Here is a 14,431-nt window from a genome sequence, read left to right on the forward strand (position 1 = left end):
CATTTCCCACTAAGCATCTCAGGAAGCTAGCCTCCTGTCTGGGAGGTCAACCTGCAGGGATCAATCTTGGACAATTTAATTCTCCTCTTCCACTTTATACTCCGAACTTAAGTTTCAAACACCATCTGTACTGTGATACCTCCAAATACATATCTCTAGCCCTGAATAGCCATATATGCCCACTTATCCATCTGATATCATCACTTCACTACCTCAGAGGCACTTCAAACGCTCCACGACATGATCTCTTCCTCCAAACCTAGTTCTATTCCAGTGTCTTCTGTTTCAGGCAACAGTACCATCATACATACAATTGCCTGAGCCACTTTTCTATTTATCACCTCCCACATCACTGTCATTATCTGTTACTGATTTTATCACCCAAATACTTCTCTAATCCATCCAGTTGATTCTACTTACAGAGTCACCATGCTTGTCCAAAAGACAATCACCTCTCACCTGAAGTAACTAGTTGCCCACTAACTAGTCTCTCCTTATCTATTCTACCATCAATCCAATCCATTTTTCATACTTTAGGTGGAGTGACTTTTTTCCTTCCAGAGACAGATCTGATCACAATACTCCCACCAGCTTAAAATTCTTTAATGCCTTTCACTGCTCTTACGCTAAAGGCCCTATCATGGCCTCAAAGGCCGCATGGACTGCTTCCTCTCCTGTCTCCTCTCACAGAGTGGACTCCCTTTACTCCTTGGCTTTCAAGCAACGTAACCAAAAGACAACTTTCTTTAGGTTCCTTGAACATTCCATTCACCATAGGGTGTTTGCAGATTCCATTCTCACCATCTAGAACATTCCTCACCTGTGCATAGATACCTTCTATTCATCTTTTGATTCTTTGCTTAAGTGTTTGTTTCTTGGGAAAGCCCTTCTAGATATTCTCAGTCTTCCATGGAATGCTTTTCCTTTCTTTCAGAGTGCTTGTCTCTATTTATATTTATATGTTTATGAGTATACTTCTCTGAAAAATGTTATTTAAGAACTATGTCTGTCCTCTCATAGTTAGGATGCTGGCACTATTAATATAGTGCTCGGATCATGGAAGGCATTTAATACATACTTTTGAATGAATAAATGAATGTATTTATTATAGATCTTTGCCTTTAACAGATTATTTCTTTGGGCTATATTCCCAGAGGTGAAATGGATGGATCAAATGGCACACAATCATTTTAAAATGACTATTAATAGGTAGACAATCAGATGTATTAACAGACTGTGAAACATTCTCCTCAAAAGAGCCTGTTAATGGATCAAAGATAATCTGGGAAAAGCTTTATGTGTCAATTTTAATGATTTTTTTTCCTTTGGCCCTCTCTTGTTTCAGTATATTTGTGACTTAAACCCTGTGGAGGGAGAGTTTGTCACATCTGCATATGACACACATTGCAGAAAGATACTATATACCTAATTAGTAGAGGCAGGATCCCCCCAAAATTTTACAGGTTATAATAATGGCCTTGATATTTGAAGGTAAAATCCAACAGGGGAGGTGTAGGATCCTGCACTTTAATTTAAAACTTCTGTTGGTGAGGTTCTGAACAAGACAGTATGGTTTAGTGAGACCTGTGGCTACCTCTCCTGGCAGCTCTAGAGTTCTATTCATGAATAATGTGATTCTAGTAATAACATTAAAGTGATAGACATTCCGTTAGCAAGGTTAAGTGAAGCAGTAAACCTTTTTGAATTTTTTCCCTAATATTTCTTATATTTATATGCTTTCCTGAAACAAGTGATCCTATTTTTTTCTTCCATCTCCTATATACTTTTTCCTACTTGAGAAAGGGCCATGAGGCTGGATCCCTTCTCCACACATCTTCATCCTGAAATGTGGTGTCATATCCTTGGGAGTCTCATGCCCTAACTAAACCTACTCTGAATGAACTTGTCAAACAGCACAGGCAGGCAATAAAGTGATACGGGTCATTCCCTCACTGCAACCCTTCTCCCTGCCAAAAAAAAGAAGATCCAGAGCTCCTTTTATTGGCTCCAGTGTCTCCTGCTTGCTTTGTTTTCCTTTGATAGCTGTTCTGTCCACTCCATTCCATTAGGTTCTCACCCTGCCTCAACCTGGCTTCTCTGTTGCCTCCTGATTGACTCTTCTGAAGACTAGCACTACTGCCCTTTGTGTTTTTGTAAATGTAACATATGTGCTTTAAAGGAATGTATATTTCCTCTTTGTTAGGTGGAGTGAATGTTCCAAACCTGCCTTTTGTAGTTGAATGAAGCTTACAGATGAATTTTTTTGACTCTTCTATCTCCTTACCTTTTTCTGCTAGCTCTATCAGTTGGAGAGAGAAAGTGTTACAAATCTACCACAGTTGGTTGTGGACTTATTCTTCTGATTCTGTCATGTATAGATTTATTTTTAGTCTATGTCGTTACGTGTAGATTATTATAAACTTTTTAGTGACTCTCTTTGACTCTAGTAATGTTTTGGCTTTAGAGTTTATTTTGTTGATATTAACAGTTTGTGATGGTTCATTTTATGTGTCTACTTGGAGGGTGTTTTTGGATGAGATTAACATTTACAGGGGAAGAAGAATTTTCCTTTCTTTCCTTCTAGGTTCTTTGGCTGGTTTAATAATGAAATTGATAGAAGACAGATTAACAGGAGAAAGACAAATTTAACTTTGTACTTACAGGAGCCCCCCAAAAATATGCAACCCAAGGGAAAGTTGAGCAATTTAGACTTGAGCTAAGGAATGGGATAGGGGCCCGGGGCTTCAAAGGGGAGCAGGGTAATTCACATGATCCTCGGAAGTACAGCTGTTTGGTAATTAGATGTTTGCCCTGCCATGCAGATAGGTCATTCAGATAAAATGTTATCTCTGGAAATAGCTTTTTTTCTGGGCCAGGTCCCCTGTCTAAATTCTTTTAGGTAATTAAGGGAGAGGTAAAAGTTTTTCTTGTATCTGCTAGGTCTTGATTGCTTTCAGCTAAAAACAATTTGCATGTCAAAGTGGCACATTTGGGGGGCAACCTATTCAGTTCTCCTTCACATTTAAATCAGTGAACTTTGAGTAAAGCAGATATTCTTCCATAGTATGAGTGGGCTTCATCCAATCACTTGAAGGCCAAACGAGAACAAAAAGACTGACAAGAGGAAATTCTTCAGTACTTTATCTACTCCATACACTGTTCTGGGTGTCCAGCTTGCCAGCCCACACTGCAAATTTTGAACTGGACAGCTACCATAATCACATGAGTCAATTCTTTATAATAAATCTCTTTCTGTGTATATATACACACACACATATTCTATTGGTTCTCTTTCTCTGAAGAACCCTGACCAATACATAACAATACCAGATTTTCTGGTTAATGTATTTTAGATACATTTTTTTTCCCTATTTCCTTGCAGAAATGGTGGTCTCTTGAAAATAGCAAATTCTTTTGTTTTACTTTTTCATATAATCTAAGACCTCTGTCTTCTAACCACAGTTTCTTCTGTTTTTATTTTCTGTGTATATGGCCATGGATATATTTGGACTTATTTCTACCATCTTATTTTTGTGTTTTGTTTTTACAGTGGTCGTTCTTTGGTCTTTTTTTCCCCCTGCTCTTTTCCTGCCTTTTATTGTATTAATTGTTTTCTTCTTTTAAATGGAGGAACTTACAGGTTGGGTATCTCCAATAAAACCAATTTTCAGGGAGGAAAAAAATCCAGAAATAGAAAAGGGAGAGTTAAAACTGGGCCACAGAGAAATCTGGATTCTTATAAGTGAAAATTTCTATGCTTTTGATAATTGGAATTTATGATACAAAATATCATTTTAAATATTTCACTGATATTCTAGGTGTTGGCTTCCACAGGGCAAGAGAGAATCTTCAATTCTTCACCTATAACCTGTGAGGACCTATTTGCCTCTTTTGTTGTCCTTATGAACTGCTTCCTTCTTGGTATGATAAACTGCCCTGTCCAATATGGTAGCCACTACGCACATGTGGCTATTTGATTTAAATTAATTAGAGTAATCACATTTAAATACATATTTAAAATCTAGTTGCACTAGCCACATTTCAAGCACCCAGTAGCCCCATTTAGTTAGTGGCTACTATTCTGAACAACACAGATAGAACATTTCTGTCATTGCAGAAAGTTCTATTGTACAGGAGATAATAAGCTTATCATTCACAGCTTCATATACCTTGGAGCAGAACTATTTGAGAGACTGCATCATGTGCAGAATTTAGAACTGACAGTTTACAGTAGCATTCTGTAACATTCTTCCAGCATCTTCTACTCCTGTGGTGAACAGTGACCAGCATGGGGAGTGATGCCCACCATGGAGGTTATTGGTGGCTCCTGCTCTGTACATAAACTCCAGGCTTGGTGCCCATGGAACATGGGAAGTGATTTATATGGAGCAACAGCTTAAGGAATTGCAGTGATAGCAGGGGCTGAAGTGCTAACTTCTGTACGGCAGTGGGGATCTTGACTTTCTGCATGGTACAGGGAGACCAAGAAAGACTGGAGCATTTCCAGTTGAAGCCAGGTTGCAAAGGATTGGACATGGCCTGGCCCATAGCATTTGGCATTCCTTTGACACTTTGACATCTCCACCTTGTTGCCAGACTGGCTTAAGTCTTATCTGAACCAACTAGTTAGGAGGTCTGCCCTGAGCCTGTTGCATCGCCAGCACAAATGACCAATAGCTGCAGCTTGGAATTGATTTAGCATGGCATTGGTAGGGAACACTCATGCCAGCCACCATCTGCCCCTGCATATCCTGGAAGGGAAGATGAGATTCTCTTTCTTCCTCTAGGCCAGCCTATATACATCATTAATATACATGTGCCCGCTCATTGCAGGAACAGCTTCACCTCTTTGAGGAAGGAGGAGTTGAGAAACGCCAAGCTCATTGGTTCTGTATTACTCTAGCTTAATTTGGCACTGGCTATATCCAAGAAGAGAAAATTCCTCCCTTTTCATTGTCAGTTATGTTCTGTAGGCTCATATTTACTTGGATTGGATTAATTCTTTCATGTTTCAGCAGCTTCAGATTTCTGTTTTTATTCTGATTTGTGCTCAACTTTTGTGTCTGATTTTCCCCCCACTAATTTCCCTGTAATTCATTTCTTCCACACTTTGTTAGTATTATCAAGCTTTTGCAATTCATAAAATTAGTCTTTGGATTTCCCACTTGGATCTGTCATAACCTTGACACTTCAGCATTGTACCAAATAAACTAAAATTTTGTTCCAGGATGTCGTCATCCGTATCTTCCCCTAAGTACGGGAATACAAGGCACAAGATGGAGTGGCGTCTTCACCCTCACGAATCGCTCAGTAGGGGAGACAAATAATTAAGCTATGGTTAAGTTACTTGCAATGAAGGAAAAAGTGTATTCTACGTTTGCATTTGTTTGACTTTATCATTCTTTAAATTTAACATATGAAAAGATAATATTTTAGCAGTTTATGTGTTTGGAAAACAAATGTACCAAAAGTGGATGGTTGATGATGACCGATTTAAGAACAATTGTGCAAATCCCCAATTGGCTATATAGGGGAGTGACAGAATTGAAGGGAGCTGCTTTTGTACAGCTCTGCGGGGCGGGAGGAGGGGGCGTGGGGACACCCGGGAGGTCTCTCCAGAAACTTGCCGGTACGTCCAGTCTGGGCACGGCTTCCCGCCGTGGAGGCGCGGAGCCACGGGCGCACCCAGCGTGGCTCCGCCCCGGGCGCGCGGCTCGGCCGGCTCGGAACTACCATTCCCAGAAGGCTGTGCGAGTCCGGGAGGGAAGCGGAGGCGGGGGCGGCGGCAGGAAGGGCGCGAGCGACTGCTTTGGTGGAGGGTTCTTCCTTCGTGTTTGTTGGGTCCGACAGCCCCGGGGCCCCAGACGGAGAACGCGTTCCCGAGCGGCCCCCGCAGCCCCGGGCTTGGCCGGGGAGAGCCGGCGCCTCCACCCGCGGGACGGGCCCGGGGCGGGATGTAGGGCGCTGGGCGCGGAGGCCGCGGGCGCGGCAGGGGGATCGCGGAGGGTGCGCCGAGGATGGAGAGAGCGATGGAGCAGCTCAACCGCCTGACGCGCTCGCTGCGCCGCGCGCGCACCGTGGAGCTGCCGGACGGTGAGCGGGGCCGCGGGGCTAGGGGCGCGGGGGCCCCGGGGAGGGGCGGAGCTCGGGGCGCGGCGAGGTCCGGTGGGAAAACTAACAGAAAGCTGAGCTAACGCCCACATTTACTTTCCTTGGCTGGGAGGGACTGGGCTGGGACCCCCGGCTACCCCTCGCCCGCTGTTCCGGATGCGGCAGGTGGGAGTTTGGGAGCGGCCCGGGCCGGGCGGATTCTGCTGCTGGAAGAAGCCGGACAGACCGAAGTCTGTCCTGACTATCGATTAGAGGTCTTGACGAAGGGACGGAAATATCATCTGGATGGCGGAGACCCGGATTCACAAAACATTACAGTTGTGGGCCTTTTTATATCGTCGCTGCTTGCGGGGATGGAGCGATACCCCCAGATAGTATTGTTTAATTTAGGCTGCTGAGGGGAATTAAGCAGTCTTTTCTTTTTTCAAAATGTAGAGCAGTGTTGTATTTTGACAATAAACAAAAAGGTGTCAAATGTCAAACGTGCACTTAAATTACTATGTTTACATCTGTAACATTTTTCTTTAATATGCAAGTCCGCCTTCTTCAGTTATTCATCAGACGGGTGGGGCCTGGGGCGCTTCTACAAAGAGGAGGAAGGCATGATGCCTGTAGTTTAGGAATTTTAGTTCAGTGTGCCAGGATTCCTTAAGGACAGGTAAAACACTAGAAATAAAAGAGGTGAGAAAGAAAGCCGTTTTGTTCGCAGCCTCATGAATTCGGATGGTTTAGTGGCCCGGGGAGATGGCAGTGCTGCCTCTAAGAGGCTTTTGGTTCTGTGTGCCCAAGTGAGAGAAGTGGTAGTGGTATGGCTGCTGGTGACTTCTTTTTTTTTTTTTTTTTTAATGCATTCTATTAATTCATTTCAGTTTTTTCAAAACTTTCTTTGAATTGCTGCTAGAGGTGATTTGTAGGTTAAGGGAGACCTTGGGAGGGAATCATCAAAGAAATGTGGGGTTGGGGACTTTGGAGATAATTTTCTTGAAAAATTTCCCCAGTCTCTACTTATGATTCAGAATAGGATGATTTGTGGTGACTTGCTCCAAAATAATATTTGTACTTGGTACTTTGCTAATATAAAGTCGTAGACTGAAAATAATCCTGATTTTAGTAACTAGACTTTCAGCTTCAACTTTTTGTTTTCTTTCCACCTTGCACTTTTGAGTTCATTTCCTTTTTTTTTTCTTTTTTCTTTTAGTGGAGGAAGTAATCAGGTTTGTTTATTTCTTAATGGCAGTACTGGGGATTGAACCCAGGACCTTGTGCATGCTAGGCATGCACTCTACCACTGAGCTATACCCTACCTCCTGAGTCTTGTTTCTTAAGTGCTGCTCTCTCTCGTTTTCCACAGTCAAATTACTGGTTTGGGGAAGAAGAATGCATGTGTAGTTTCATTGACATGGCAATTTGTATTGCTTATTTTAAATCCAAATATTTTTACATAAATATGGTTTAGAAGACTTTGATAATGTTTCCTGGTTTTAAAAGTAATATTTTCATTGTAGGAGATTTTGAAAAGAAAGAAAAATAAAATAATCTATTATTTAATGCCCAGTAGTAAACAATGTTAGTATTTTATTTCCTTCCATTATTTCTTTCTCTAGCAAATTAAGATCATGCTGTCTATAGTCTTTTATTTTGCTTTTAGAAAAGAACACATTTTAATGTCTTTAAATATGTTAAATAACTTTGTAGAATTTCATAGGATAACATGTAACAAACGAATCAAATTTTTGTTTTTATAATAGATTTTATGAGGAACAGCTTTGCACATGTTTAAGTCTTAGTCTGCTTCGGTAAATATTTCCTTAGGATTATTATATAGAAGAATATAGATCTCATTATATCGACATTCTTAAGGCTCTCAGTATCAGCCTCTCAGCTTACTCTTTGGAAAGTTCACCGACAGTCTGAGAGTCCCTGGAAACTAGAAACTTTTCCCCATGTTGCTGATACTTGGTTTTCTTTGATTGTAATGAGTTTATTCATCTTACTCTTTTAATTTATCTTTGTTTCTACGTTCTGATGAATCTTTTGAATTCTCAGAGATTGACTCGAGTGTGTGTGTGTGTGTGTGCGCGCGCGCGCGTGCGTGCACGTTATATTCTATTTGTAAAAATCCAGATTGCTTACTTGCATTTTAAGGGCTGAGCAGTTCTGAGGTCTCTGTAAATTTAGGAAATGGTCAGATATTTATCTTGCCCTATTAGAACTCAGTGATTAATAAGCATTTGGAACAAATTATTAAGGTTGGAAAGGTTTTAGTCAGCTTTCACTCGAAAATTAACTTTGTTTCATAGGATTAAACTGCAGGTATTTGATTTACTGAATTGGACACTAGGAGGACACAGTTATGTTTCCCTGGATGGTGAAAACCTGAGTATTCCCACAAAGTAGTGGCATACAGGTTGTTCAGTCATCCTAGGCGGGGCTGACATAGGAATATTCTTGTGGGAGGGGAATTGAAGGGAAAACAATTACTTTAAGGATATAAATTCTCAGTGGACTTAAAAAGTTGGTTTATATTGTCCACTTATGTGGAAAAATAATCTTAAACTACAGCATTTACAGTGAATGTAGTTTGTTTAATAAAATAATAAAGCTTGAGCCATTTGAATATGTATTTGAGTGATGATTAGGATAATTTTTTTTTAATTGCTCCCATTTTATGACTTGAGGAGAAATTGTATATGGTATAATGAATCTATGCTTCCTATTCTTTAAGGTTTTCCTTTTAGTTGTTGAGTTCTGGAACTTTATTAATAAAAATGACCAACATATCTGATAAAGTGAGAGATTAAACTTTTCTTATCACTCTCAAAACTTTTATTATATACTTAGTCCTCATGGTTTCTTCATGAGTGTGGAGAAGGCAGCACCCAACAACTAATTTTATTCAGTTCTTAGTATAGTATTTCCTGGATAGTCTCCTTCTAGCACCATACTTGTGGTTATAGTTATGTCTTCATACCTTTTAGTGTATGTGAGCTGTATTTTTCATAAGGTTAGATGTGACTTAAAAAATAAGATTGACATCTAAATTTTATCTAAATATCCTGTAAGTAAAAACCATGTGAATGAACCTCATGATGCTCACTTAAAATTATGTGCTGTCTTGATTTATAAGTTTAAATTCACAAGTAAGGGTATTTCCTGTTGATGACTTTATTATGGAGTGGCCTGATTGAAACTCATTGTTTAGAAGTTCAGATTTTTATTGGGGCGCGTATTACATGAGAGATAAAGAATGTTGCCATGCTGAGGAAGGCTTAGTGCGGTGTTTTTCACCTACTGGTGGTGACTCGCTGGTAGTTAATGAGAATAATTTAGTAGTTGCAATCAGCATTTTGAAAAGATGAAATAGGAGAGAATAAGACAAATTAGACTGTATTGTATATATTAAGAACAAATATAGTAGACCTTCTGGCTACTATATACAATGCAAACTGGGTGCACTGTAAGATTGTTTCCTCTGGGGCCTCTGGAATCGGCTAGCTTTGAATTCCAGTTTAGCCACTTCACCATCACACAGCTTGTTACTTTGTGCTTCACCTTTCTCATTTGTAAAGTGAGAATAATAACAGTACCTGCTTTATAAGGTGGTTGTGAGGATAAACGAGGTGATGCATGTGCTTGTAAAGGATTTAGAAAAGTGCCGTTAATGGTTTAAAACATGCTGCCTGTTGTTAATAGGGTTCTTTGGTTATTTATTTTTTATAGTGAAAAGAGTTATTGCATCTGCATACTGAACTTGTGAATGTTGACTAGGACTAAGTTATTCTTCATGCATTTACTCAAAAATAGTAAAACAATGAACAAAATTGTGAAGAAAGGGTAATAACTTTTCTCTCTTCTAAATACAGTAGTATGTATTTTTAAATGTATAATTTTTTTTAACATAATCACAATACTGTCATTAGAACCAACGTGATTAACAGTAATTTTTTATTCTTATCAAATACCTGGTCCATATTCAGTTTTCTCCTCTCACAAATTCCGTCTTACAGTTTTAAACTCACAGAGGAGTTGTATAAATAGTAGCGTTCCCTTCACCAAGCTTCCCCTGACGTTCACATCTTATGCAACGGAAGTACAGTTATCAAAACTAAGAAATTAATATTGGTGTAATAATATTGATTACATTACAGACTTTTATTAGAATTTCATGGGTTTTCCCACTAATGTCTTTTTTCTATTTTAGGATCCAATCCAGATTATCATGTTGCATTAGTTTTCATATTTCGTTAGCCTCCCCTGAACTGTGATAACTCTTCAGCTTTTCATTGTCTTTAATGATCTTGAGACTTTTTATGAGGACTAATGACGTATTTTGTGGAATTCCCCTTAATTTGGGTTTGATGTTTTCTCATGACTAGATTAAAGTTACAGGTTTTTGGCAAGAATACTACAGAAGTGATCTCAGTGGATCGTCTCACGGCCTACATGGTATCATTATGTACTACTTCTGGTGATGTTACCCTTTATCAGTTGATTTGAGGTGATATCTGCTGGTTCTCTACTGTAAATTCACTTTTTCCTTTGTAACTAATATTTGGGGGAGATACTTTGATACTATGCAAATATCCTTTGTCTCAAACTTTTCTTATTAATTTTAGCGTTGCTGTTAACTTCTTAAGGGCTAAGGCTTACTACTCTGTAAATAACTTATTAAAAAATATAAACCTCTGAAATGCATTGAATTGAGAAATGACCATTACTAATGTATAAAAGTAAATTCATACACTAGCTGAAATTTGCATAGGTGTAACATGAGACCATAGATGTTGACTTTCTTTGGATTTATTCCATAGAAGAAAATAAATGGAAATGTGAATTAACTAATCAGTAAAAGTATGCCATAAAAGCTTCTGAAATAATTTCTTTTGTTATATTGATGAGAAGCAAGTACTATGTATATTTAGTGGCTTAAAATTATTTTAACATACGTATCTTTGATATTCATATATACTTAAAATTCCTGCAAAGTGCACGTAAGTACGATGAAACATAAAGTCGATAAACACTCTTTTGGAAAGAAAATTTCAGTTGTTAAAGCTACAGAAAATAACAGGTCTCTAATTTTCCCCTCAAATCAAAGCACTTTTGCGATGATGTAGCGGGAACGAGCATTAGAGAGGATAAGAAATTCTGCATTATTGCAAATTTTGCAATGCCTCTTGTGTTTTACACTATCCTTAACCTTCTCCTACCTCTTCTCCTAGCTTTTTATTTTGAGTTAAGAAAACTAAAGTGGCCTTAAGTATAGTATACCTTTTGGGAAAAGGGGGAGATTAATTCTTTTTCTGTTTGTTTTTTTTTAATATTTAGATAATGAAACTGCTGTTTATACATTAATGCCAATGGTTATGGCGGATCAACACAGGTGAGTACCTGTTCCACAAATTTATACTTTTTGAGAATATCAGTTTACCTAAATGTTGTGTACAAACACACACACAAATATGCCCTGGAGCAAGTTATTTTACCTCTGCTACCATTTTCTGTCTGTGAAATAATGAAAAGATTTTCTAAGTTCATGTCAACTGTAAAATTCTATGGTAAGAGATTTTCTAAATGAATAGTCAGATACTAAGACAAGTGTTTGCTTGGTCACTGACAGTGAAAAAAAGCACTGATGGTTTCTGTTAGAGGTCACTACTGTTCTTTATAGCAAAAGACTAAGGCTTATGGACAACTTATTCTACTACTTCGGTGTTCTTTTTATTGATGTAGTGTTGACAATTTTTTTTTACAGGGCACGAATGAGGTACGGTTATCTGGCAGGGTGATGAGGTGTTTACACTTGTAATAGACAGCTGTACTGTGGTTAGCCATTGGGTAGTTTGGTATTATGGGGAGAAAGTAGAGAGACTGTATTTTGAAACAGCTTTAAAATATTAATGTTTTTTTTGCTTTGAACTTCCTGTTTGATATAATTAAAACGTGTTTGTCTGATTTTTCTTATTTGGCCAAAATTAATATAGATAGGCTCAACTTTCTGCAAGGGGAGCAGCCAGCCCTACTTTCTTTGTTTCTCAAGAATCTAGAGTGAGCTGAAGCCAACTTAGGTGTCCTCAGGGCAGGGGACATAGTCAGAGCGGCAGACAAGGAGCCCTTCAGCACCAGTTTATAGGTGAGGGCAGTGGGTTTTGGATGATGCTGCTCTGGCTGCCGTGCTCTGCTTAGAATAGTGCCTTGTTTTTTGGCTGATGTGGGACAGAACCTTTTGAATAATTGGTAAGAATAACTAAAGAGCTGTTAACTTAAGTTTATTATGTTTTTAAAAACTTTTTTTTTTGACATTGTTAAATTTTCTTTTGGCATAGGTCTGTTTCTGAACTACTATCAAATTCAAAGTTTGATGTCAATTACGCATTTGGACGTGTGAAAAGAAGCTTGCTTCACATTGCAGCAAAGTAAGACTACAGATATTTTGGATTGAACTCTGGTCTAGAGTAATAATCAGTAAGCTTTGAATAGTGTGTTCCACAGTAGTTATGGAGAGAGATGAGAAGACAGCTGAGTGGTTCTTTGTTTTGCTGAGGGCGTGGTATACTGTGCTTGTATTCTTTCTCTAGATAAATTGTTAATCTTGGGACTGGACTCAGTTTTGTATCTGCTGTTTTAGCTTATTTTAGATCAGATTAGAGGGGGTTAGGCACAGGAATTCTCTTTCTTGGACCTACTTAAGAGGACACATATTCCAGAATTTTACTTTGAGGTTTTTATATGCTAACTACATGTGAAGTTGTTGGCTTTATGTTTTTTACTTAGGTATGAGAATTTTTATTTTTATTCATAATCTTACAGTTTGTAACCAATTCATTTATATCTGGCCATCTTTCAGGTAACTCTATCTAAATAAAGTTGATTTTTCAATATAAATTTGGCTTCTGGAAGGCCAAAAGTTGAGAGTACTATATGATTTCTTTTATGTGCTAATACTTTATTTTGCTTAATGTGAACTTCTCAAATACTTCATAGCTTTTGGTGTAGAACGTACCATCTTTAAAGTAGAAGGTATTTACTGTTTGTGACAGGAATTAAATTGTAGGTTAATATGGATCCCCAAAATAATGTGTTTAACATAACTTTCTGTTTTTCAATTAAGCTAGGTCAACTATGGCTCACTGTTGAATGTCTCTGAAGTGTTTTTAATATTGTTTTAGTTGTGGATCGGTGGAATGCTTGGTTCTGCTGTTAAAGAAAGGAGCAAATCCTAACTATCAAGATATTTCAGGCTGTACACCCCTTCATTTGGCAGCTAGAAATGGGTAAATATTTTTTCTTAAGTAGCTTAAATTGTATTACTCAGTTACGACTAAGACTATTCAAGGCACTCTGTCTTTATTTAGGGATTCCCCCCCCCTCTCCAATATTTGCCTTGGGAAAAAGATCTTGGATTATTATGTTCAACTTTTAAATAATTGTAATATTTAGTAACTTACTAAGATGTTTACTAATATTGTTCTTGAAAATATGTTTGTCAGTTCATTTTTACTTGTATTAGAATGACATTTTATTTTCTGAAAAGCATAATTTCACCTCTTCGTTTTAGTGTCCTTTTTCTTGCTAGTCTTTTGCCACATCTGACTCCAGGGCTTATTTTCCAAATTGCTTGTTAATTAAATAAACAATTTGGAAAATATTATTAATACAATTAAAGACAGAATAGATACACCCAGTTTATGTATAATTATTTGTGAAATAGCTGTACTAACTCATTGTGTGCTATTTTAAACCTACTATACTGTTTTTAAATGGGTTTCTTTCTCCTTTTTTGTCAAGATTTTCAGAGGTCACATCTCTGTGTCTGCCTCTACACTATCTTTCACTTCTTAAAATTCTGTTGGACTGAGAAAACAGACCAAAATGGTTAGAATTATGTTTAAAATGAAAATGAATAGCTTTTGAGTCAAGACCTGAAGAACTTATAAACATTTTTTGAATGCTAGAAAACTTTTCTGTGAAAGTATATTCCTATATGTCTCTTCTTTTGATTACTCTTGAAAATATTTTTGTTGCTTGTTTAGAACAGGAAATCTAGGTAGTTGAGGTGGCTGCCTAAGTGAGATCGATATGGGGCTAAAATTGTCCACTATGTCAGTCTGAGGCCAAATTTTTGCATACCAGGATTAAAGAGGAACCAGAAAGACAAGAACCATAGTGATGTCTGGGTTGGAAAGGGGAGAGGCATAGTCCTTTCATCCTTCTGGTTTGTCCCATTTCCTGATTTAGCATGTGAACCAGTTTAGTTGCCCACTGTTGTAAGAAGTAACATGCTGATTCAACAATTGTTTTATAATAATTGACCACATTA

The 14,431-nt window shown here is 38.1% G+C and overlaps 1 protein-coding gene across 2 annotated transcripts in view; it reads left to right on the forward strand.

Annotated features, from left to right (window-relative positions):
- The first annotated feature begins 5,762 nt into the window (after positions 1-5,762).
- Positions 5,763-14,431, forward strand: part of HACE1 (HECT domain and ankyrin repeat containing E3 ubiquitin protein ligase 1) — a 90,041-nt gene continuing 81,372 nt past the window's right edge. For both annotated transcript variants that reach the window (XM_074368578.1, XM_074368579.1), the window contains exons 1-4: positions 5,763-6,093; positions 11,440-11,494; positions 12,438-12,527; positions 13,281-13,385. In XM_074368578.1, coding sequence (XP_074224679.1) covers positions 6,018-6,093; positions 11,440-11,494; positions 12,438-12,527; positions 13,281-13,385 — 326 coding nt within the window. In that variant the 5' untranslated portion in view covers positions 5,763-6,017. The remainder of the gene's footprint in view (positions 6,094-11,439; positions 11,495-12,437; positions 12,528-13,280; positions 13,386-14,431) is intronic.

This window comes from Camelus bactrianus, chromosome 8 (genome assembly GCF_048773025.1).
Source record: "Camelus bactrianus isolate YW-2024 breed Bactrian camel chromosome 8, ASM4877302v1, whole genome shotgun sequence".
Classification (NCBI taxonomy): Eukaryota; Metazoa; Chordata; class Mammalia; order Artiodactyla; family Camelidae; genus Camelus; species Camelus bactrianus.